Source organism: Leuciscus leuciscus (assembly GCF_965113295.1).
Source record: "Leuciscus leuciscus genome assembly, chromosome: 8".
NCBI classification, from domain to species: Eukaryota; Metazoa; Chordata; class Actinopteri; order Cypriniformes; family Leuciscidae; genus Leuciscus; species Leuciscus leuciscus.
In genome coordinates, this window is record NC_138732.1 from 43268563 (window position 1) to 43293106 (window position 24544).

Sequence of the window (24544 nt, forward strand, 5' to 3'; positions counted from 1 at the left end):
ATATAATCACAGGTTAAATCATGACATCAGCCACTGATTTCATCAAACACGAGAGATATAATCACAGGTTAAATCATGACATCAGCCACTGATTCATCAAACACAAGAGATATAATCACAGGTTAAATCATGACATCAGCCACTGATTTCATCAAACACGAGAGATATAATCACAGGTTAAATCATGACATCAGCCACTGATTTCATCAAACACGAGAGATATAATCACAGGTTAAATCATGACATCAGCCACTGATTTCATCAAACACGAGAGATATAATCACAGGTTAAATCATGACATCAGCCACTGATTTCATCAAACACAAGAGATATAATCACAGGTTAAATCATGACATCAGCCACTGATTTCATCAAACACGAGAGATATAATCACAGGTTAAATCATGACATCAGCCACTGATTTCATCAAACACAAGAGATATAATCACAGGTTAAATCATGACATCAGCCACTGATTTCATCAAACACGAGAGATATAATCACAGGTTAAATCATGACATCAGCCACTGATTTCATCAAACACGAGAGATATAATCACAGGTTAAATCATGACATCAGCCACTGATTCATCAAACACGAGAGATATAATCACAGGTTAAATCATGACATCAGCCACTGATTTCATCAAACACGAGAGATATAATCACAGGTTAAATCATGACATCAGCCACTGATTTCATCAAACACGAGAGATATAATCACAGGTTAAATCATGACATCAGCCACTGATTTCATCAAACACGAGAGATATAATCACAGGTTAAATCATGACATCAGCCACTGATTTCATCAAACACGAGAGATACAATCACAGGTTAATCATGACATCAGCCACTGATTTCATCAAACACGAGAGATACAATCACAGGTTAAATCATGACATCAGCCACTGATTTCATCAAACACGAGAGATATAATCACAGGTTAAATCATTACATCAGCCACTGATTTCATCAAACACGAGAGATAGAATCACAGGGTAAATCATGACATCAGCCACTGATTTCATCAAACGAGAGATATAATCACAGGTTAAATCATGACATCAGCCACTGATTTCATCAAACGAGAGATATAATCACAGGTTAAATCATGACATCAGCCACTGATTCATCAAACACAAGAGATATAATCACAGGTTAATCATGACATCAGCCACTGATTTCATCAAACACGAGAGATACAATCACAGGTTAAATCATGACATCAGCCACTGATTTCATCAAACATGAGAGATACAATCACAGGTTAATCATGACATCAGCCACTGATTCATCAAACACAAGAGATATAATCACAGGTTAAATCATGACATCAGCCACTGATTTCATCAAACACGAGAGATATAATCACAGGTTAAATCATGACATCAGCCACTGATTTCATCAAACACGAGAGATATATCAGTTCTTTGACTAGTAACCAAAAGTCCAAATCATAGTCTCTGCTGCACCAATTCAACTGATATAAATACTAGTGTAGAACATTGCATAGAAACCATGCCTATTCCTCGTTTAGTGAGATCAAATAATAAATCTAATGCAGGATCTAGGAAAAATCTAATTGTTATTAAAACAGAAAATGTTGCTATTAGTAAACAAAAACTATTTCTAAAGCTAGGTCTTCTAAACATTAGATCACTCACACCTAAGGCAGTTATTGTAAATGAAATAGTCACAGATAATAGCTTCGATATACTTTGCCTTACTGAAACCTCAATGTCGATAAAGCATTAATTGTTGGAGATTTTAACATACACGTAGATAATCCAAATGATGCGTTAGGAGCTGCGTTTACAGATTTATTCAATTCATTTGGGGTCAAGCAAAACGTCACCGGACCAACACATCGTCTTAATCATACACTCGATTTAATTATATCACATGGAACCGATCCAACCGATATAGATATCATTCCACAAAGTGATGAAGTCACTGATCACTACATGGTAACTTGCATATTACGTACTGCTGTAATATGTCATGCGGCGTCGCGTTATCGACCAGGCAGAACAATCCTCCCATCCACCATAGATAATTTCTCAAATTGCTTATCTAATCTGTCTCAGCTGCTGCCTGAACCCAAACAAACAGATGAACTAGAAGAACTAACTAGCACTATGAGCACCATTCTCTCTAGAACATTGGATGAGGTTGCACCTATTAAATTAAAAAAGGTCAGAGAGAAAAATAAAGCACCATGGTATAACAATACTACGCATGTTTTAAAGAGAGAAACCCGTATTTTAGAGCGTAAATGGAAACAAACTAATTTAGAGGTCTTTAGAATCGCGTGGAAAGACAGTATGTCACGTTATAAAAAGGCCCTAAAAGCGGCCAGGGCTGAGCACCTCCACAAACTAATAGAAAACAACCAAAATAATCCAAGGTTTTTATTTAACACTGTGGCTAAACTAACAAATAAACAGACGTCACCCGAACAAAATATCCCGTTACAGTTCAGTAGTAATGATTTCATGAACTTCTTCACTGAGAAAATAGAAAGCATCAGAACCACAATTGTAAACGTTCAATCTTCAATCGCGCCTTATAATTCAGCTTCAATTATCACCCCGAAAGAACAATTACAGTGCTTTACAACTATAGAACAAAAAGAGTTAAATAAACTTATCACTTCATCTAAAACAACAACATGTTTATTAGATCCTATACCAACTAAACTACTGAAAGAAGTGTTACCTGTAGTGGAAGATCCTCTCCTCAATACTATTAACTCGTCTTTATCTTTAGGTCATGTTCCAAGAACATTTAAACTGGCAGTTATAAAACCTCTCATTAAGAAACCACAATTAGATCATAATAATCTAGCAAATTATAGACCCATTTCAAATCTTCCATTTATGTCTAAAATATTAGAAAAAGTGGTGTCCGCTCAACTGGGCTCTTTCTTGCAACAAAATGATATCTTTGAAAAGTTTCAGTCTGGATTCAGACCGCATCATAGCACTGAAACTGCGCTCGTTAAAATCACAAATGATTTACTTTTAGCTTCTGACCAAGGCTGTATCTCAATACTAGTTTTACTTGATCTTAGTGCTGCGTTCGACACTATAGATCACACAATACTCTTAGATCGACTACAAAATTATACTGGTGTTCAAGGACAAGCACTAAGCTGGTTCAAATCATACCTATCTGACCGCTACCATTTTGTCTATTTAAATGGAGAAAAATCGATCATAACTCCAGTAAACTATGGAGTGCCGCAGGGATCTGTATTAGGCCCTCTGTTATTCTCAATATATATGATGCCACTTGGAAATATTATAAGGAAACATGGAATTAGTTTCCATTGTTATGCTGATGACACTCAAATATATATTTCATCAAGGCCGGATGAAAACGCTAAATTTTCCAAATTGACAGAGTGTGTTAAAGATATAAAAGATTGGATGACGCGTAATTTTCTTTTATTAAATCCAGACAAGACAGAGGTAATACTTATCGGTTCAAAAAACCGCCCACAAAACCTCGCACAATACAACTTTAACATCATAGGATGTCCAGTTACTTTATCCTCTACAGTAAAAGACCTGGGTGTTATACTCGATTGCAACCTGTCTTTTGAAAATCATATTTCATATGTTACAAAAACAGCCTTTTTCCACCTTAGAAACATTGCTAAGCTACGTAATATGCTATCAGTTTCTGATGCAGAAAAGTTAGTTCATGCATTCATGACCTCGAGACTAGATTACTGTAATGCTTTATTAGCTGGTTGTCCTGCATCCTCAATAAACAAGCTACAGTTAGTCCAAAATGCCGCCGCTAGAGTTCTTACGAGATCAAGAAAATATGATCATATAACACCGATTTTATCATCACTGCATTGGTTACCTATAAAGTTCCGTATTAATTACAAGGTATTGCTACTGACTTATAAAGCCCTAAACGGCTTAGCTCCTGTCTATTTAACGGATCTTCTGTCGCCCTACAATCCATCGCGCTCTTTAAGATCACTAAATTCAAGGCTTTTGGTCATACCTAGGATATTCAGAACCACCAAAGGAGGGAGAGCATTTTCACATTTGGCTCCAAAACTCTGGAATAGTCTTCCTGATACTGTTCGTTGCTCAGACTCGCTCTCCCAGTTTAAAACTAGATTAAAGTCGCATCTCTTCAGCCAGGCATTCATATAATCCTACAGTTCAAACTACAATCCGGCCTCTAGCTCATAAATGCCAGAGGAGAACTGGCCCCCGACTGAGCCTGGGTTCTCCCAAGGTTTTTTTTTCTCCATTAGGTCACCTGATGGAGTTTTAGGACACCATTAGGTCACTTGATGGAGTTTTTCGGTTCCTTGCCACTGTTGCCTTTGGCTTGCTCAGTTGGGGATATTTTGGGGATATTTAATTTAATTTTATCAATCAATAAATTCCTCTTGAAACAAACTTTGTTGTATTATTTAAATTTAATACTGTGAAGCTGCTTTGATACAATCTGTATTGTGAAAAGCGCTATACAAATAAACTTGACTTGACTTGACTTCAACCACTACAAGATTTATTGACTTGTTGTTTATTGTATCTCAGTATCCTGCTTATACGTGAGTATGTGATATTGTTAACAGAAAATCACCATAACACATTAAACATGGATCAGATGTTTTACTTTGATTTACTGTCTCTCATGTCAAATTTAGCAATAGCTTTTAATCAGGGACAATTTTATTAAATGTGTTGCCTATGTGATGCTCTTTTCTCTTATTTTTTTCTGTGTGACATTGTAAAGCACATTGGTCAACTTGTGTTGTTTTAATTGTGCTATATAAATAAAGTTGCTATTGCTATAAATTTTAAAGGGTAAATTTTATCAAATAATTTAAGAGAGAGAGAGAGAAAAAAAGGTAATAATGTAAATAAATGTTTGATCTTGTAAGCTAATGCAATGAGACTCTGTGACTTAAGTGTCCAAATTATTTTTGGAACATTTGTGTGTATCAGAACTACTGATCTCCATATGTGTTTATTACTTATTTACAAAAGTTCTTATGAAATGGAAATGAAGCAGGGCGTGTGCACAGTGGGCATGGCCGTTGGGCGGAGCTGGGAAGGAATGCTCGACTCTGATTGGCTGTTCTGGCCGGTGGGCCGTGCTGGGATGCGAAGCTGCGCTCTGATTGGCTGTCTCAGGCGGTGCGCGTGTCTCATCTCATCCGCGAGTGCGGCAGCAGCGCAGCCCTGCGTCACGACACACACACACACACGCTCACACAGAGTCCTGAAATAACTTTACCTGGAGAGTTTCCGTCTCTCATCGGGCGCGTGGAGGGTTTTATTAAGGCACCAGCTCTAAATGGCGAGTCGAGGTTCGGATGAAGGACGACATCTTCCTCTGCAGGATCATCATCATCATCATCATCATCATCATCATCACACCGAACCTGCTGTGCGCGAGGCGCAGAGATGGATAGAGGTGCGTGACGTCATGCCACTGCGTTATTCGGGAATACAGTGTGTGAATGATGCGCGTGCTGGAGCTGTCAGGTTTAGTGTGTGTGTGTGTGTGTGTGTGTGTGTGTGTGTGTGTGTGTGTGCGCGCGCGCTACTTGTGTTCACCTGTTGACACAAATTAGCTGAAGGATCCTGAAGGAATGTTAATGGAATTGTTATTCAGTAGGAACCAGTCCTAATGGGATCAAACTAGAATCCTATAAGGATCCAAATGAGATCTTCCTCCAGTAATACAGCACTGCTCCTGAATCTCCGTTTATCTCGTTGAATCATTAGTTCAGGTGGAATAGTAAATGCACAGATTGTTGGGTTATAATCAGGGGCGGACTTTACCATTAGGCAAAGGTCGGCAATTGCCTTGGGCCCCGAGCTACCTAGGGGCCCCCAAAATGCCCCATTAACTTATGCTTAAGTTTTTTTTTTTTAGTTTTTTTTTTTTTACTTTTCGCAAATTATATATTTCTAAAACTCCATTTGCAAAAATGGCATCAAATCATTAGTCACAGAAAGGAGGGGGCCCCCCACCTCACTACATTGGACTATTCCATTATCTTACGCATCTGCGAAAGTGACAAGCCTGTATTGCGACAAAAAACTGACAGAGAAAAAGAAGTGTGACAGAGTGTAAGGAGTAGTAGAGTAAAAATGAAGCGAAGCTACCCAAGCGGTGCTGAAAAAAGGAGGACAAATTGCCGAATAAGGTAACAAACTTGTTTTGTGATGCCCGCTGACAATGACAACAACGCTAACGATACAGGAACTACACAAACAGAGCAAGATGAGTCTAAACGTGAAAATGAAAAGTTTCGAAGTTACCCAAGAGTCTCAAATAAAAGAAAAAAAAGACTCGGATACTGTAAGTATTTAGGAAAGCTGCTAACGATGACAAACTTTTTTATGGCTAGGAACAACAAACGTCCAACGCACAGAAAAATCGTGAAGCAAAACAGAGCAGTTTAAATTACTTATGATATGAAAAATCTCAGCTCTCGGTTTCTGTCAATTCTATTACGAAATTCAAACAATAAATACCCTTTGGAGCTTGTAATGTGACGTGACCGATCCCTAGAGGCACGTGAACTGATCATCTTCGGTAATAACTTACCAAAATGTAGTATATTCCTTATTCATAAATAATATCGACCAATCAGTGTTTTTCAACCGTGGAAAGAGGTAAAACAGCTGGAGAACAATCGTCACATAACGTTACCTCAGGAAAGCCATTTAATTACCATAATATAGGCTATAGCATGTTAGTTGACTAGAAAAATAAGATATAAAGAGTATTTAGCTAAATATGTGTAGCCTACTATATTACTTATTTAGTATATTGTTTACTAAAACGCATTATGTTCATAGTTTTTTTTTTTCTTGAGAAAAATTAACGTCTATCTTGTGTACCTAATATGTATCTAAATGAGCCAGTATTGAATCAAATCACAAGAATTGAATCGAAATTTGTCAAGCAAAAATAAAATAAAAACAGAGCTTACCAGAAATTGTACCATGTAAACATTGTGACGTTTCTGTTTAGGTGTGAATAAGAATAAGTGTATGCAAGGTTTAAAGGGGAAGCTTTATTTCTCCTCTCCAACCTTTACCTGCCATTCAGTCTGTAAAAAAAAGATTTTTAAAGGTGCAGTGTGTGATTTTTAGACGTCACAATATGTCGATCTTCATAGAAGAGGGTTCCCGCGGTTATGTAGGCCTAGATATAAATGACTCATTCTAAGGTAATAAGAACATAACGGTTCATTAAGTAAGGTTTTTATGCACTGAAAACATAGTTATATATTGCATTTATGTCAATAGATCCTCAGAAATATGACACATTGCACCTTTAAAGATCGGATGGGGGGCCCATACATACCTTCGCCTTGGGCCCCCAATTTGCTAAATCCGCCACTGGTTATAATTACATTGACATGGTTTGACTTGCTGAAGTAAATTTGAGCTTTCCTAAAGGAATACCAGTGGGATTTATTTCATTATCCAGAATCGCTCCTAATGCAAGAATGATCAGGCCATCAGGTAAGATCTTACTGCTTCAACTGAAATAACTCTTTTTATTTATTTTTTTATCCCAGTTAATTCTCAGAATTTCTGTTTATCCAGTTGGATTCTGTTAGCATTCCTGTAGGATTTTTGGACAAGGGCTTGTGTACAGATTCCTTCCTTTCGCAGGGTTTTTAGACCTCAGAAGAGTTTGGAATTTAAAGTCACAATGAGACGAAGTAGCAACAGATATTTTCTTCCATATTGTGGTATATAGTTGAACGGATTATGGAAATAAATATTATAAAAGATTATATTGGTTGTTGATTGGATGGAGGCAGATCTGAATGAAAGCTTGCGGTCGATTGTGAGAATTTAAATTTAAATGATTGGAGAACTGGAACATTGAGTTATGACATTCTGATTAAGAAACGAGCAAAAATACATACATACACACATATATATACATATATATATGAATGAAAGAATCAAATGCATAAATTAATTGTTCACACTAAGATAATTAGCATACAGTATGAAGATAAGCGAATCTTCATGTCATGCTGAGTTTAATATGGCATTCACATGCACAGCTCACAATGACCCAATCCAGCAGACCACACACACACACACACACACACACACACACACACACACACACACACACACACACACACACACACACACACACACACACACACACACACACACACACACACACACACACACACACACACATTCATACATTCATACATTCATTCCTAATTGAAAGAAAACAAGTTGACAAAAGGATTGAATCCAATATTTGGTGATAATCTCATTAGCTATTTTCTGTAGACTGGCCATTTTTGACCTGGAACACCACAAGTGTAACAAGATGGAAAAACAAAACAAATAAGGGACAAAAATTATATATTTTTTAGAAGTTGTTATAGTCTGTGTGAACAAAGTCTGTAAGTTTCAGTCCAATGCAATAACATTAACTAGTGTATTTGGGGAAAATAAAATTCTCTTGGGGTCAAAATGACCTGAACACAACATGAGGGTTAAACATGTCCTGGTACTTCATACTTGCCTCTTGCTTTCTGCATTTTTTCCAGGTTGACTCGCAGTGGTCAGACTCAAACGCAGAGCCAGATGCCCTGAATAACTGTTTATTGAAAAGCACATGGCTCAGCTAGAGGCTTTTGTGAGCGGTGTGTGTCTTTTGTGTCCATTGTGTGTGTCTGCTGTGAAACTGGAGTGTTTTTACAGCGCAGGGACCAGGTGTGTCTCATTTTATTTTTCTCCAGCAACAGTAAACAGATGATCCACAAGTTGTTTCATGCATCTGAGTTGTTTTATCATGGATCTGACTGACACTGTGCTCTATAGTGCCAGATAAACGTTGGCATACGTTCATTTCCCCAAAACCACATGAATGTTTTGTTTTTCTTTGTGGACCGATGACATCTAATGTTACATGAGTTAAATGAGTCTGAGAAAGGCTGTTCTGGGTGGTTGCCAGAGGGTTGCTAAGCTGTTCTAAGCGGTTGTTAGGGCGTTGCTGAAGTGTTGCTGAAATAACAGTGTAATAGTTCTCTGTAGCAAAACTAGTGTGGGATGAATTAAGCATCAAATTTCAGATTTTCCCTCCAGCGCTTTTTTAATTGTTTTTAATTATTTTTAAGTTTCTAGCCAGCGCCACTATTTTTTATAATTTTTACAAAACTTTCATGGCCCCCAGAATATTTTGTTGCATGAATATCTACAATATATCAAAAGAAAGAACCGAGCCTCTGCTTTCAAACAAACAAACATTTTATCTTAGCCTCATGTGTTCTTTGAATGTGGATAAGTTTAGTAAAAAAAGCAAAATTTTGAGCAAAAAGCTGAGAAAATTGTGTTTTTGTCATAGATGAGTGCAGTTTTTCGCCTGTGCTTTGACGTATTTCTGACTGAAAGTCAGGACGGGACATATGGAAGAGCTCGTCCCTTTTGATAAAATAGCTTACGGTGTTTTTAATGTCATAGCCTCTGGCAAAGCAGTATTTGGAGACTTCAGAGAGCTTTCATGGAGACTTAAATATTGTTAGTAAAACTTGTGTGTTGACCAAAGTGCTTTACAATGAATAAAGGAATCACAATGAATTACGAGGGAACAAGACAGAGAAATAAAAACAAAATAAACAAACATTAGGCAGTCAAAAATATACAAGAGAGACCCAAAATAACGTGATTAAGGCCAAGGTCACAGGATCTTAAAGGGTTAGTTCACCCAAAAATGAAAATTCTGTCAGTAATTACTCACCCTCATGTTGTTCCAACCGCGTAAGACCTTCGTTCATCTTCGGAACACAAATTAAGATATTTTTGATGAAGTCTGAGTGCTGGGTCACTCCTCCATAGGCTGCTAGGTGGCCCAAACTTGCTGGCCCAGAAAAGTTATTAAAGAGATCGTTAATATAGTCCAAGTGACTACAGTGGCTCAATCTTAAGTATATCAAGCGACGAGAATACTTTTTGTGCGCAAAAACAAACAAAAATAACTACTTTATTCCACTATTCATTTCCTTCTCTCTGGGCCTCGTAGTGTTTTTGCGCAGCGCGTCTGTGTTACACGTCACCACGTAGGCTCACTATTGGCCGACGCTGGTCATGTGTCTGACGTGTAACACAGACGCGCTGCGCAAAAAACACTACTTAAGATTGAGCCACTGTAGTCACTTGGACTATATTAACGATCTCTTTAATAACTTTTCTGGGCCAGCAAGTTTGGGCCACCTAGCAGCCTATGGAGAGTGACCCAGCACTCAGATTTCATCAAAAAATATCTTAATTTGTGTTCCGAAGATGAACGAAGGTCTTACGCGGTTGGAACAACATGAGGGTGAGTAATTACTGACAGAATTTTCATTTTTGGGTGAACTAACCCTTTAATGGGAATACGGGAGCAATAAGTCGGTTAAGTATCGAGGTGCAGGTTATTGGGGGCTTTGTAGACTAATAATAATAATAGTTTAAAGTCAGTCCTGTACTTGACAGGGAACCAGTGCAAAGAACTTAAAATAGGTGTAATGTGGTCATATGTGCTCTTCCCCTTGATCAGTCTAGCAGCTGCAGATGAGAAACGCCATAATACAGCGAATTACAGTAATCGAGCCGAGATGTTACAAAGGCATGGACTGCTGTTTCAAAAGCTCGTGGATAAAGAGGGCTTTACTTTACTAAGAATGTGAAGCATGACTTGACGACAGCAGTGATCTGTTTATCAAGCTTTAAGCTGCAGTCAAATATGATGCCCAAATTCCTGACACACTGCGTAGATCAAAATCCAAAACACAGGTTTCCTCAGGGCCAAACATAATGATTTCAGATTTCTTTTCATTTAGATTTTAAAAAAAAATGCTTGAAAGCCATAGTGTAAGTTAAGTCACCGACTGAAGAGAGTGATAATTGCTACGCTGTAAGGGAAGATGGATTAGGGTATATAGATGAAAATCCACACCATGTTTATCAAAAATAGAGGCCAGGGGAGCGTACAGAGGGAAAACAACAGCGGTCCAAGGACCGAGCCCTGCAGAACACCACAACCCAGAGGTGTGTGGGAAGATGAGTGACGAACAGTAAAACATCTATTTGACAAATAAGAGAGAAACCACTGTAATACAGTTCCATGAAGTCCCACACAAGCCTCTAGGAGTCGTGGAGTATGTTGTTGTCAACCACATCAAATGCAGCGCTTAATCTAAAAGGACTTGAGCCATTGATAAGCTTATGATTAGAGATGGTCAGATCAAACTTTGTGCACATTTAAGATGTTCTTGTGTGTTCGAATGCATTATGGCACAGCTCACTGAACACAGAATCATTTTAGCGATAGAAGTTGTTATAATTGGCCTGAGGGGCTTATATAATGCAGTGTCATCTGTTCTGCTAACATGCATGTGGACGATTACAGTGATTCATCTCGAGCTGCATGGTCACGATTGCATATCCAGACTGATGAGAAATGAAGAAGCTGTCAGAGATGTCTTGAGACCTCATGTGTGTGTCTCTTCACTGAGTGTGTGTGATCCACTCGGAGGGGCGGGACTTTGCAGGAATGGATGAGACGTTCCAGGGGTCGTAAAATCGCTAGCCCAACGTCCCGGGACTATGGTATCTTCCAGTCGGGCTACCAAAATATATCACTGCCCTGCCTGACTGGCTATTTTAAATTCTGACATAAAATTCCTTCATTGACTTGCGTTGTTCACTCTCTTGACTCTTTAAGGAAAAATAAGATCACGGGTGTTTTTTATCATGCTGATTTGTCCGCAGAGAAGTTTAGCCGATGCTAACGTACTTGGTGTGTGTGTGTGTGTTAGTAATGAGTGGTTCACACAGACCAAATAATAAAATCTAACATTCTAATTAATTGCAGGTGGGTTGCGGGTGGATGAGAGATAAATCATTAATGTGTTGATTTTACATAAAGACTCGGGACTCTTATTTTACGGTTAAACGCAGTGAACGTGCGTCATTCTTTTACTTTCGTTTTCAAACAAAGCGTATCTCTTCATGGAAAACAAATCAAGGATAACATATGCCTAGAGCACCTCCTACTGGACAGTATATAAAACACAAAGGAAAAAACCTACATGAGATATTGCTTAATAACTCAAGTTTTACCTAAAAATATACACAAGCTTAACAGAAATTAGTCTGATAAGAAATTTCCAACATAATGATTGGAAATATTAATGTGCTTAAAGCTTTTTTTTTCTTCAGGTACTAATTGGTGGAATTTACAGAATTAAAAACTAAACAAATGGAAGGAAAGTCATGTACCATGCGTTTTAGTGTAGTAGTTTAACAGGACAAATCAAGTGTTGGGTATGTGATGTGTTACGGCTGTGAAACTCTCTGTATATGACAATAAATCAATAAAGCCTATATCCAGCCTTTGCTTGGGCTGGGCTGAATGCATTTAATTTCTTGTGTTTGTGGTTGGGAAGTTGCAGTGACAGAAACAGTGTGTAGTCTCTGTTTAGGCTATTAAGGAAATGCAATTTTGCATCTAAATAAAAGTTAATTTAAAAGCAGCCTACCTCAGTGTAACATGTTACCGTATCATCATGCCTACACTGAGAACTTGAATAATTGTAATGTGACGACCAGGTGTGCAGTGGAGAAAACGGCAAAAGTCACTGACACTTGTGTGTGTGTGTGTGTGTGTGTGTGTGTGTGTGTGTCAAAATGTTAAGAGGCGCAAAGATTTACGCTGGTGTTTCAGTTCTACTCAGCCAAAAAAGACAGGTCAAGATGAAGAAGAAATTCATTGAAATTTCTGTTTAGTTAGAACCAAATGCATATTTGTATTGATGATTGTTATTTGATTATTTCATATACTATTGTTGATATTTGTGATTTTGAAAATGGATTTGATTGATGTTTCGACTCCTATCCAATTTTCTACATAAAAAAAAAAATATATATATAGGCTATATATTTATTCGGGCTAGTTGAAATTAGTTAGCTAGTTAAGTCGGGCTAGTTAACAACATCTGAAGAGTGCCTGCCCAAAGGGCTACCAGTGATTTTGAACTTTGGCGAGCCCTGCGTTCCCTGGAGCTGTTCTGGAAAACGAGAGAGGTTTGTTCAGTACTTATGGCATTGTCTGTCGTGATCCTCTCAAATGGTTTGGCTAGGTCTGTGTTTGTGCATGTGTGCCCTACGGTATAGATTTGCCTTGCAAAACCAAATGGATTAGTCGATCAAGCAGTTAAATGGAAGTAATAGGAAATATAAAGTGGCAGAGATAAATGTTGTAACTTAGATTGAAGATATATCACAGTCATTTACTCACTATCATTCCAAAGCTGAATGACTCTCTCTGGTTTGCTATAGTAATCGTCTCAACCGTTCTCTATTTTACTACAAAAGTGGATGGTGATTTACATTGTCAAACATCATGAAATTAGCATAAAAGTTGTCCTTACGAGTTTTGCTCTGAGATTTGGCATCATTGGCATCAGACCTGGTGTGATGTGTTACGGCAGCATGTGTGAATGTACTCAGGCTGAATGAGATTGGAGATCTGTGACGCAGGGCAAGGTCTTCAACAAACACTTAAATGTGATTCTGCTCTGAGTTTGGAGTGACATGAAGATGAGAGTTTTGTCTCTTGAAAACACAGACTGAAGTGTGGTGATAGGAGGATATGAGAAGGGATTATGAGGATATGGGAATATTTAACTTTTTTCCTTAAGCAGACATAGTAAAAAAAAAAAAAAAAAAGGGATCTAAAATACATTTCATAAATGGCACTCACATACTTTCATGCAGTAGTTTACACACACACACACACACACACACACACACACACACACACACACACACACACACACACACACACACACACACACACACACACACACACACACACACGCGCTTGTAATACAGCACTCTCCTACTTCAGGAGGAAGGGTGGTAAGTGGGACATGGCTTTAGAGATCCAAGAGGTTTGTGTAAGTGTGTGTGTGTGTGTGTGTGTTTTAAGTGGGACAGAAGTAATGTACTCATGGGATCTGGGCTCTTTTTGCTCATCAGGGGAAACTGCTGCCTCTCTGTATACCATAGACTAGAGGTCTACACGGGTCCAAAAATTCATACCCGAACTCGAAGAGCCCCGTAATGTGCTACACGGAACCGACCCGGACCCGTCTATTATTTCAAAAGCTGGACCCGGACCCGTGCAGATCTGAGAAATGCCATAAATATAGTACCCGGACCCGACCTGGACCCGTCTATTATTTGAAAGCTTGGACCAGCGAGAAGACACAGAGCCGACTGGACCCGATTGTCACACATTCCACACTAAACTGCTATTAACAAGTCAATAAACCAGTTGCGAAAAATAAAAAAAATTGTCTCATCTAATTTTAGGAGCCGTCGTCTCCCTTCCTTGTACCTGACTGACTGTGATGCATTATAATCCTCCGACAAGAAAGTTTGTATCCATGTTATTCCTCTTGTTATTCCAAGCTTAATCCACTCATTATTTCAGCTTCAAAAGTCCACTTGATGTCACGGTGACGGATGACAAATGCAACTTTGAAGATTTGCATTTCGACTCGAGTTAACTTTCAAAATAAAAGGGTGCTCCAGTACCGTAGACACACACACACTTATCCATATACTCACTCACAGTGACATAGTAAACACTTAACCACTCAGTAATACAGATCTTTAGTGGTGTTCGCTAAGGCAAGCTCCACTACTTCCAATTTTTTTATGGAATATTTCAGTGTTTGTTATAAATGATTTATTGATGCACATCATTATTGTTTTAATAATCTTGACTCAGAATAAGTTCCTCTTGCAGCATCTCTTTTCTTCTCTGATGATGAGGGCAGAGCTATAACTTGTCACTCACATGAGATCCACCAATAGCAAACCACAACCATCCAATCATCCAATCAGTTCCCCACAGACACAATCAAGCCACGCCTACATTTGTTCTTGTTCCTGAAGCGTTTCACTCGGATATACGACACATAGGGAATGAAATACTAGTCCAACTTCAGTTTCATGATGACTTTAAAGTATTAAACTTCAGAGAGTAACTGACTTTGTGATTGTTTGTGCTACAGACATAAAGGTGTCCGTTTACTCAGTACTAAGTACCCTGATATACAGTTTTCACCTACCGCCAATAATAGAGACGCACTGAAGGGGGACCTGGATTTAAGTAAATCAGAGAGATTAGGGCCGGTAAGGTGTTTTCACACTGGGCACGTTCACAGCGGTGCGAGTCTGAGCGTTGGTCTGGTTTCACACTTGATTCTGTCAAACCCTGGTGCATTTGTGCAGAGGTGGGTAGAGTACCCAAAAACTGTACTCAAGTAAAAGTACAAGTACTTATAGAAATATTTACTCAAAGTAAAAGTAAAAGTAATAATCTTAATAGTTACTTGAGTAAGAGTAAAAAAGTATCCAATGAAAAAACTACTCAAGTAGCGAGTAACTTACTTCGGATCATATAGGCCTCTATTTTATATATATATATATATATATATATATATATATATATATATATATATATATATATATATATATATATATATATGAAGACTTCAGATGCAAAAGCCTCTGAGTGCCATCTGAAACTTTCTTCTAAAACAAGCATTTTTATCAAGCTTGTATATTTAAGTTCAGTAATTTCACTTTAATGACAATTAATAGGTACTTTTCATTGCCATTTAAGTGAAATAACTGAACATAAACATACAAACTTGATAAAAATGCTCTTTTAGAAGAAAATTTCAGATGGTACTTAGAGGCTTTTGCATCTGAAGTCGTCATATATATATAAAATAATATTATTTAGATTTTTTTTATTTAAATGACTATTATTTTCATAAGTAGATTGGCTCTCTTTGCAACAAAAAACATTATTTCTGCCATCTGTAGCCCGAAAATCATTGCCTGTCCTTTGGTTTGTATAATAGTAACTTATACAACTACATTTGGATTATTAGACAATGTCGAAATAAAGTGAATCTGCAGAGTGTTGCATTCAAAGGCATGTAATTGACACAGAGAAGAAAGAGTTAAAACTCTTCACATGTGCTCGCGCTCATGACTGCTACTGAACATCTGAACACAAAAAAACAAACACAAGTACATGGACGGATCTTTTTCTGTCTGTTCTCCAAAATATAATCAAATGTTTATTTCTGCAAGCATGTTTAAACTGGTTAACTGTGTGTACGGCAGGCAAAGGCATTCGTTTTCAAGTCGAGTTCGTACGCCACTGCGCAACAAACACACAAACTACCGCAGGATGGCGGGTGTTCATAAACTGTGAACAATGGTAGCTTATTTAATGTAGAAATTAATGTATTATGTCCAAAAATTGGGTAATGTCATCCTTTCTAGTAGTGCTATCATGGCATAATAATCTGTTTGGTTGTAAAATGTATTACCTGAGTTAAATGAAATCGAATGTATCGTCCTGTGGAATCATTCATTCACAGACAGCTTACGAAGATGTTCAACTAATAAAGATCTTCATCGCTGGCAAATATATGATGCATTTGAAGATTTGCTCTCACTTGACTGTACTGTAGGTCCACGGCCACTTCATCCAACGCTCTTGATGTCCTTAAATCTTCCTGTTACGACTCCGAGTCGAGTGTGAATTGCAATCGCTTCAGACGATTCAGTGCGTGCAGGAACTGAACAGAATCAGGAACTGAATCATTCAAACTGATTCGCGAACCGATTTAGACAGATCTACCAACTTGTTTGATGAAGTCTTTGAACAGAATCGACTCAAAAGAGTGATTCATTTGTGAATTGAGCATCGCTCAAGCCCAGAAAAAAAAGATACATTGCGCTTGGAATAAACTACGCATTTAACAACACATTGCATTAAAATAAAGTAACGAGAAGGACGTCGCCCAACGTAACGAAGTAAAAGTACAGTTTTTTCATTAGAAATGTACTCGAGTAAAAGTAATAAGTACCCACATTCAAATCTACTCTTAAAAGTACAATTTTTCCAAAAAAATACTCAAGTAAATGTAAAGAAGTAAATGTACTTCGTTACTACCCACCTCTGCATTTGTGTACATCTTACATCATCACAATTAGCACAGCGCTTGATAGTATCCAAGGTAAACCATCACCACTGTCATCCCTCTTTACATGTGTTTTGTTGAACTGATGATGTCGTCATTGGCTAAAACGCATGCACAGGTTATTTGACTTCCTGAACAAGTGCACACCAGAGTCAGTGTTGCTTTTACATTCACGTGAATCGCGTCACAGTTCGAGTGCAACTGAACTCAGATTATCTCCTTCAGTCTGGGGTTCAGTAGGTTCACTCCTGACTCAGCATGACTGCTTCACACTTACATTTTTACATGCTAACCGTTAGAGCTGGGTGATAATATAGTCCACATTTTGTGACAATACAAGCAATCAAGCAGTTGAGAGATGACAGTATATGTCTCTTGTCTCGCTCTTACTCGTCTCTCTGGTTCTGCTGTCAGTTTGTTCATAATTTGACTAGTAAATGATCTGCACAGGGAGACGGACGCTCATCTGCTCTTCTACTGTTTTCATCGATACGCCTCAAAGCTGTCTCAATAACACGTTCACACACAGCTGTAATGAAGAGCTCTGTAGATCGTCAGATCGGTGGAAGTGAAGTGACTCTAGCTGGGTGGTTTCTAGGGACTGTATGGTAATTTATGTGAAGTCTGGTAGGATTTGCTGCTGATATGAAGTCAGACTTGATGACTCTTGGTACTGATGCACTTCAAGCTGACTGATTTAAATGTATCTAATTTCTGTTAATCGGGAGCAGTTCATCTCCCTCATTATAGGGCTTTAGAACGATTAAGAGGCTTTTGCACTGGGTAGTTATAGGAACTCAGTTATAGAAACCAGGGTTGTTCCCCAAGAAGTAAATGTTCCCATATGGCTATTTTTTTTATTGGAGGAAGCCAGAGCCAATAGCGAAAGCCTTTGCACTTGGAGACCCCGCCCCCTTTTGGAGGCTCTGCCCTCTTCTGGAGTTCACACCCCCTTCTGGAGTTCACGCCCCCTTCTGGAGATCTGCGGTCTGCTGTTGTACCTTCTTGCCGCAGTCAGGAAAAATCCCTGTGTCCTGCTGACTGATTTGGCCACTGCTCCATTACTTTCATTTATTTATTTACTTATTTATTATCACTTTATATTATTGCCTGCCCGATGGATGCACGTTATTTCTGAGTTTGGCTTTCAATTGTGACCAGTGGATTGGAAAAATAAATGTGATAGCTTGATAAAAATTAAATGTATAGCCTAATAAATCATGGATTCGCTAGTGTTGTCTGCAATGCTATTTACCTCGTCTCCTGTGAAGAGCTTCTACACAGAAGAAAAGCCCTGCATGAACACGCAGCGTAATGAAGCGAGTGGCTTTTCCTGATGGATCTCATAGCTATAAGATGGATTTCTGTTTGCGACGTTACAAACGTTTGTTCCTTTTCTACCTGCGTTTCTCAGAAATGATTAAATCGATCGAAATTAATACTCAATCTTGCTTATCGAATCAAAAAATGGAATCGTCGATGCTGCCACGCCCCATATGTCACGTCAGCTCGGCTTGCCTGTAATAGGTAAAACTCCTTTTCTCGAGAATATTGAAGCCTTTATTTTAAAACGCATAGCAGCTGCACAGCGAGAGCATCATAGCTCGTCTGAGCGAGCTGATTGACTGTGCTGCGGCAACTGCACGAACCTATGGCGAGTAGGAGCGCTTGGCGCCCTGCCAACCTCGAGCGCGCCAATTTGGACGCGGCTGAAGTGTATAAATTCAGAGAAAACTCGCCAAAGGACTTTAGGTTTAAATCGACTGAAGTGAAGTACCTGATATGAGCGAAATAGCACGGCAAGGCAACGCAGTACTCGTTCCCTTATAGGGAACCGAGGTTATGCAAGTAACCAAGTACGTTCCCTTACGAGAACGTTCTCTCGTACTGCGTTGCAAACGCTGTGGGAACCCAATTTAAAACGCCGTGCTATTCGCCTGTGACTGCTCTGAGGAGTCCAGGGAGCCCCGGGACTGTAATAGGTTATATTGTTTAAGTTTCCAATTGACTGAAGATATAAGTTATTGTTACATTATGTTGTTAATAAACGTTTTAAATGTGACAATGTAGTGTGTGGTACATTGCGAACAAAGGTCAGATATTATTATATTGCATAAAAGTCTAAAAATGGCATAGCTTGTGCTTTCAAAAAAAAATTTTTTTTAAATCGAGAATCGAATCGAACCGTGACTTTAGAATCGAAAATGTAATCGAATCGAGGATTTGGAGAATCGTGACACCCTTAGAAATGATCAAATCCATGCTGACGGAGGCAATAACGTTGTCATAGAATTGTTTTAATTTATACAATTTAGTTAAATGCCCAACATAGTTTAAAAGAATTTGTGTCTTCTCGGGTCCATTCGGAAAAAGCACATAAATTACCCGAGACCCTACTCTGAAGCAGGAGATAATTTAGTCCCCTAAAAGGTGTTGCTATGACTAAAATCATGCTAAAAGCAGGTACTTCTGGCAATAATTATAGGAACTATATGAAACCGTTCCTCCGGTGCGAAAGCCCCTTTAGATAACATTGTTGCAGCGTTTACAAAAGGTCCTGCAATGACGCAGAAGGAAAAACATCCTGAAATCACCCTAGGTTTAGACTAAGTGATCCATTCAAAGGTTGATTACAAACAATTATACAAGTGTGTAATTTTCTCTGCACATTACTTAAATTTCTTCATGTCTTAAAATATCTTGAATGTAACTCGACACCCTTACCTCATTTAGTATGCGCGGTTCTATGGATATGCAAATGAGCCCCGCCTCCACTCACTCCCTCAGCTCAGAGATCCACTGGTTGACGATCACACGTTGATCTGATTGGTTACAAGGTAGTTTGTGACGTCAGAAACACCAGCGATTTCAAAGTGTGTGTTTGAGACTGTCTTTGGTTCACTGCAGTTTTAAGGAGGAAATACTCAGCAATGCTGTCGACTTATTAATTTACACATGGTTTGAGTTAAAGCATATTAAAAACACCACATAGACACACAAACAACATTAAAAGCTGGATTTTCACCACAGCGGGACTTTAATTTTAAACTTACATTTTTTTTATAGGTTTGATAACGTATGCTTGCACACAATATTAGCCATATTTAGGAAACAGCAGAAGCATGTGAGGAAACGGTTTACACAGCTAAATGTCAAATTGGTAATAAATACAAACTATGGTGTATGTGTGACTCTTTTACAGATGTTTTCATCACACTGTTTTTATTTTAACTGCGGACTGAGAATTGTTGTCTTTAAACCACTGGATGATATTTCTCCTCTCTCTTCTGATGCTGAGTTAAAGTTGGCTTTAATGTTGAAGAATGTGAATCGTTTTTTGTAAATGCAAATAAGCTTATGCATTTATGAATCATCATATTTTATTATTAAATTCATTTGGAGACACTGGTATCAGAGACACAATCTTCCAGTGGGAATGTTCTCATGGTTTCCGTTGTCATCGGATGTGACTTCTCCGTCAGACGTCTTCCTACACACAGGACTTCAGATTCAGATCATGTGACCACGCGTATGAATGAGGCCTTTCAGAAAGTATCGCACACACACTATTACAAATGAGCTTCATATACAGATGTGTTTTGTCTAGACGGACAGACAGTACAGTCATCATACGTATAATGTCACACATTTACACACATTAAAAGAGTTCAGAAATCTAAAAAGCCTCTTTTAACTCTATATACACACACACACACACACACACACACACACACACACACACACACACACACACACACACACACACACACACACACACACACACACACACGTTATCATGCCTCCACCATTACATTCCTAGGATGTTGAATTCAGTATAACGCCTATCCATCTCATAAAACACACACACACACACACACAATGCAGTCTGTCATTACGCTGGAGAATGACACAGTCAGACCTCAGCTGACCGATGTGTGTCTGGACTCATACAGCCTCTCTCTCTCTCTCTCTCTCTCTCTCTCTCTCTCTCTCAACCTGTCGCTGTTGTGGCTCGTATGCTGTTGCTGGATGTTGTCTTTGTGAAACAAAGCCATGCTTTGCCATTAAAATAGTTGCTCTGTAGGGCGTTCACACTTGTTCTCTGTAAAAGAACTGAACTCAAACCTCTTTCAGAGACCCGGAAGTGAATTGAGTGTAAAGAGATGGATCTGTTTGATTCTCGCTGTACCTGGAGTTCAGAAAAGCAGATTCAGATGTCCATGCTCTCCATTTAGTCCAGAATTCATGTAACACATTTGTAACAAATGTTATTCTTTAGGATAAACCCCTTGAGATGCATCATCTCGTTTTCACAAAACTAATACACAAAAGTTAAATAACATAACACAAAACAAAACATTAGACAGAAGACAAAACAAAAACAACAGTCACCTAATTCAAAACAACAAACACACCGCTGCAAAAATGACTTTTTTTGCCTAGCATTAATAAATATAATCATAGATGTATCATCTAAAGCAATTACAAGTTTCAAAACAACGAAACAAACCATTTTTAAACATATGAAAGGAGTCAGAGATCGTATTTAAAGGTAAATTATTCCAATCTGCAGGAGCCTTAAACCTAAATGCTTTCTACCCAGAATCGTTCTTCATGTACAGTCAGTGGGTCTCATTCATGAAACACGAGCAGAACGAATTTGTGTGTAAATCGTGTGTAAAGTGGTTCTGATGTAAATTTTCGGATTCATTAAAATGTTTGTATTTTCCAAATGTTAGTTGGTACGAAAGAAATCTACACCTGCTCCAGCCACGCGTAAATAGTGCGTTTAACATCCGAACGTTTTGTAAAAAATATGATATATAGTAATTACATACGTTTTTTCTTTTTACTTTTATTATGAGAGCCAGTTGCCGCATCTGCAAACGGAACACAAGTCCGCAAGTCACAAGTGCTGCAGTCAAGCTTCATGTCGAACCATTTTCTTTTCTCTTCTGGGACTGTTCGATTAACAGATGAAACTCCAGTAACTGCATCTGTAATATATGCTGCCAAGCTTCCTGTTTTTTAGGACCTGATACACCACTATGTACGCTTGAAAATAAAATGTGGCGTTTTGAATGAACTTCTGATAATAAAACTTCAGTTTCTGCATCTGAGAAATTTCTCTTTTTCATTCGCTTTTGAGAAGACATGTTGAAATCCTTCGTTTGGTGTCATAATATGATGCCCATATATAGTTGTCAGTCGGATTTAATGGGCAGGATTTATGGTAATTGAGAATGAGCATGCACGTGCGTCCCATTTACGACTGATTGGAATTCATTAACACACACACACACACACACACACACACACACACACACACACTTCACTATCACATCTGACGTTTACGAAGTATTTGTGAATCAGGAGAAGAGTTTTCGGGAAGGTCTCTTTACATGCAAATCACTCACATATTTACTCGAATGTTTCATGAATGAGACCCAGTGTGTTTCAAACAGTTATGTGTTGTGGATTTCTGTGATTAATTAACAATTTATAGTTCATGTTCATGGGTCAATAGAAGATGACTGTTTAGACACTATCTTAATCAGCCTATTGGCTCAATGTAAAACATGCGCCTCAAACTGCGGTGCTCATTCACACAATCAACAGCAGAGCTTTAATATTCACAGACACTCGTCCATATCCAGATTTCATTCATTCTACAGCCCTACTTTTGATTTATTCATCCAAAAAATGCTAAATTTCGTGGCATTCCACATACAGTAAAATCCATTTTTATTCCTTGATTCATATCCTGGCTGAAACCTCATCTTAGCAGCTGAATCTGGTTCTCTGGGTTTGATTACCTGTTGGCTGGAGTTAGAGGACTGGTCAGCTGGTCAGGGATCAGGGAAACACCAGCTCAAAGTTGGCATGGATTGGAAATGTTTTCCCATTGTGATGTAAATCCATTCCATTCACATGTGTTTTCGCGAATCTTCAGTTCCCGCGCTATATGCAGATTTATTGGAGTGCACGTCACCGAAAGCAACAGATATGAGCTGCATTTTATTGATCATCTGCTAATTTTAAAATCAAAGACAGCAATAAGAGAGAGTGGCAACAGCCCTGTAAGATCATCTCGTTATATAGCCTATCACACGCTCTCACACGTTTATTTTTTAGCATTGTTGAGAAGAGTAAAATTTACATATGTGGTTTCAACCACCAGATGCGTTTACACTTGTCCAGTTTCATCTGGAATGAGTCTCAGATCTCCTCCTGATGTGGTTTCGGAGGGCATTTACACCTGGCCTCTTCACGAGCGGAGAGCTATCCCATCACAGAAACACATGAAGTGGCCGGGTGTAAACAGGCCCTGAGTGAGCTGGCTTATCAAACAAGAAAACAGCGTGTAGGGAGACACTGATTTTGTCCATTGGGAATTGTTAAGATCATAGAAAGAGTGTGTTAACGGAGGCAGATCTCAGTGTGAGGTAGTCAGTTGTGGATAACCGTATTGCCTTTATTGCGCCGGGACACGTCATCACAGAAGCAGCTGTTGTGAGGGGAAGGACACATTAATGTTTAAGAATAAAGTTACGAGGGCATGTTTTTTTGACTAATAAAGCTGAGAACATCTAAAAACCAGCTTAGACTGGTTTCAGGGTTTTTTGATGACAGACCTTCACTGAAGATGAAGGCTTTGTGTTCTCAGTCCAGCAGCGTATCCCATAATGCCTCATCAGTGATGTGGAATGATTGACAGGTCTGCAGATGTTCTAGTCTTGACTTCAGCTCTTCATTATAAGTGTGTATATTGTTATGGGATGTTCTGCTGTAAAACATCCCATAACAATAGTCTTCAGAGTTTGTTCAGAAGAACTATCTTCCCTTTGACGGAGCTATAACTCACACACACACACACACACACACACACACACACACACACACACACACACACACACACACACACACACACACACACACACACACACACACACACACACACACACACACACACACACACACACACACACTTCCCCCATGAGCTGCATGATTCAGTGAGGAACAGCGGGAATGTTCTGGTGTTGAAGTTCACAGTAACGTTGAGCTTGTTATGTTCGAGTCGGCTACTGATCTCCATTCTGGCATCAAGGCATTATAGTGTCTGGGAGGAAGATATGGTTCTACTCCACTCATTAGCTCTAACTAGCCTGCCGTATTAACTCTTGTGTACTCTGTTCATTTTCTGTTCTTCCTTGTCGTTCGTTCGTCATCTTCACTTCAGTGTTTGTGAAGTGTTATTTTGCTCTGCTTCGGCTCTGATAGAGACGTCCACTCTTGCGTTGTGTGTTCATGCATTAGGGGGCGGAGCAGTGGAGGAAGGGGCGTGTCTTTGGGTTCAGGGTTTCTCAGAAATCTCTTACTGCACCTTTAAAAAGGCTGATCGTTGAACACTTTCTGGAAGCTCCCCCCGGTTTAAACGTATGCTATT

The 24544-nt window shown here is 38.7% G+C and overlaps 1 protein-coding gene across 1 annotated transcript in view; it reads left to right on the plus strand.

The window, feature by feature from the left end:
* Positions 1-5195: 5195 nt before the first annotated feature.
* Positions 5196-24544, plus strand: part of limch1b (LIM and calponin homology domains 1b) — a 153693-nt gene continuing 134344 nt past the window's right edge. The window contains 1 exon segment of the mRNA XM_082177648.1: positions 5196-5456. Coding sequence (XP_082033774.1) covers positions 5337-5456 — 120 coding nt within the window. The 5' untranslated portion in view covers positions 5196-5336.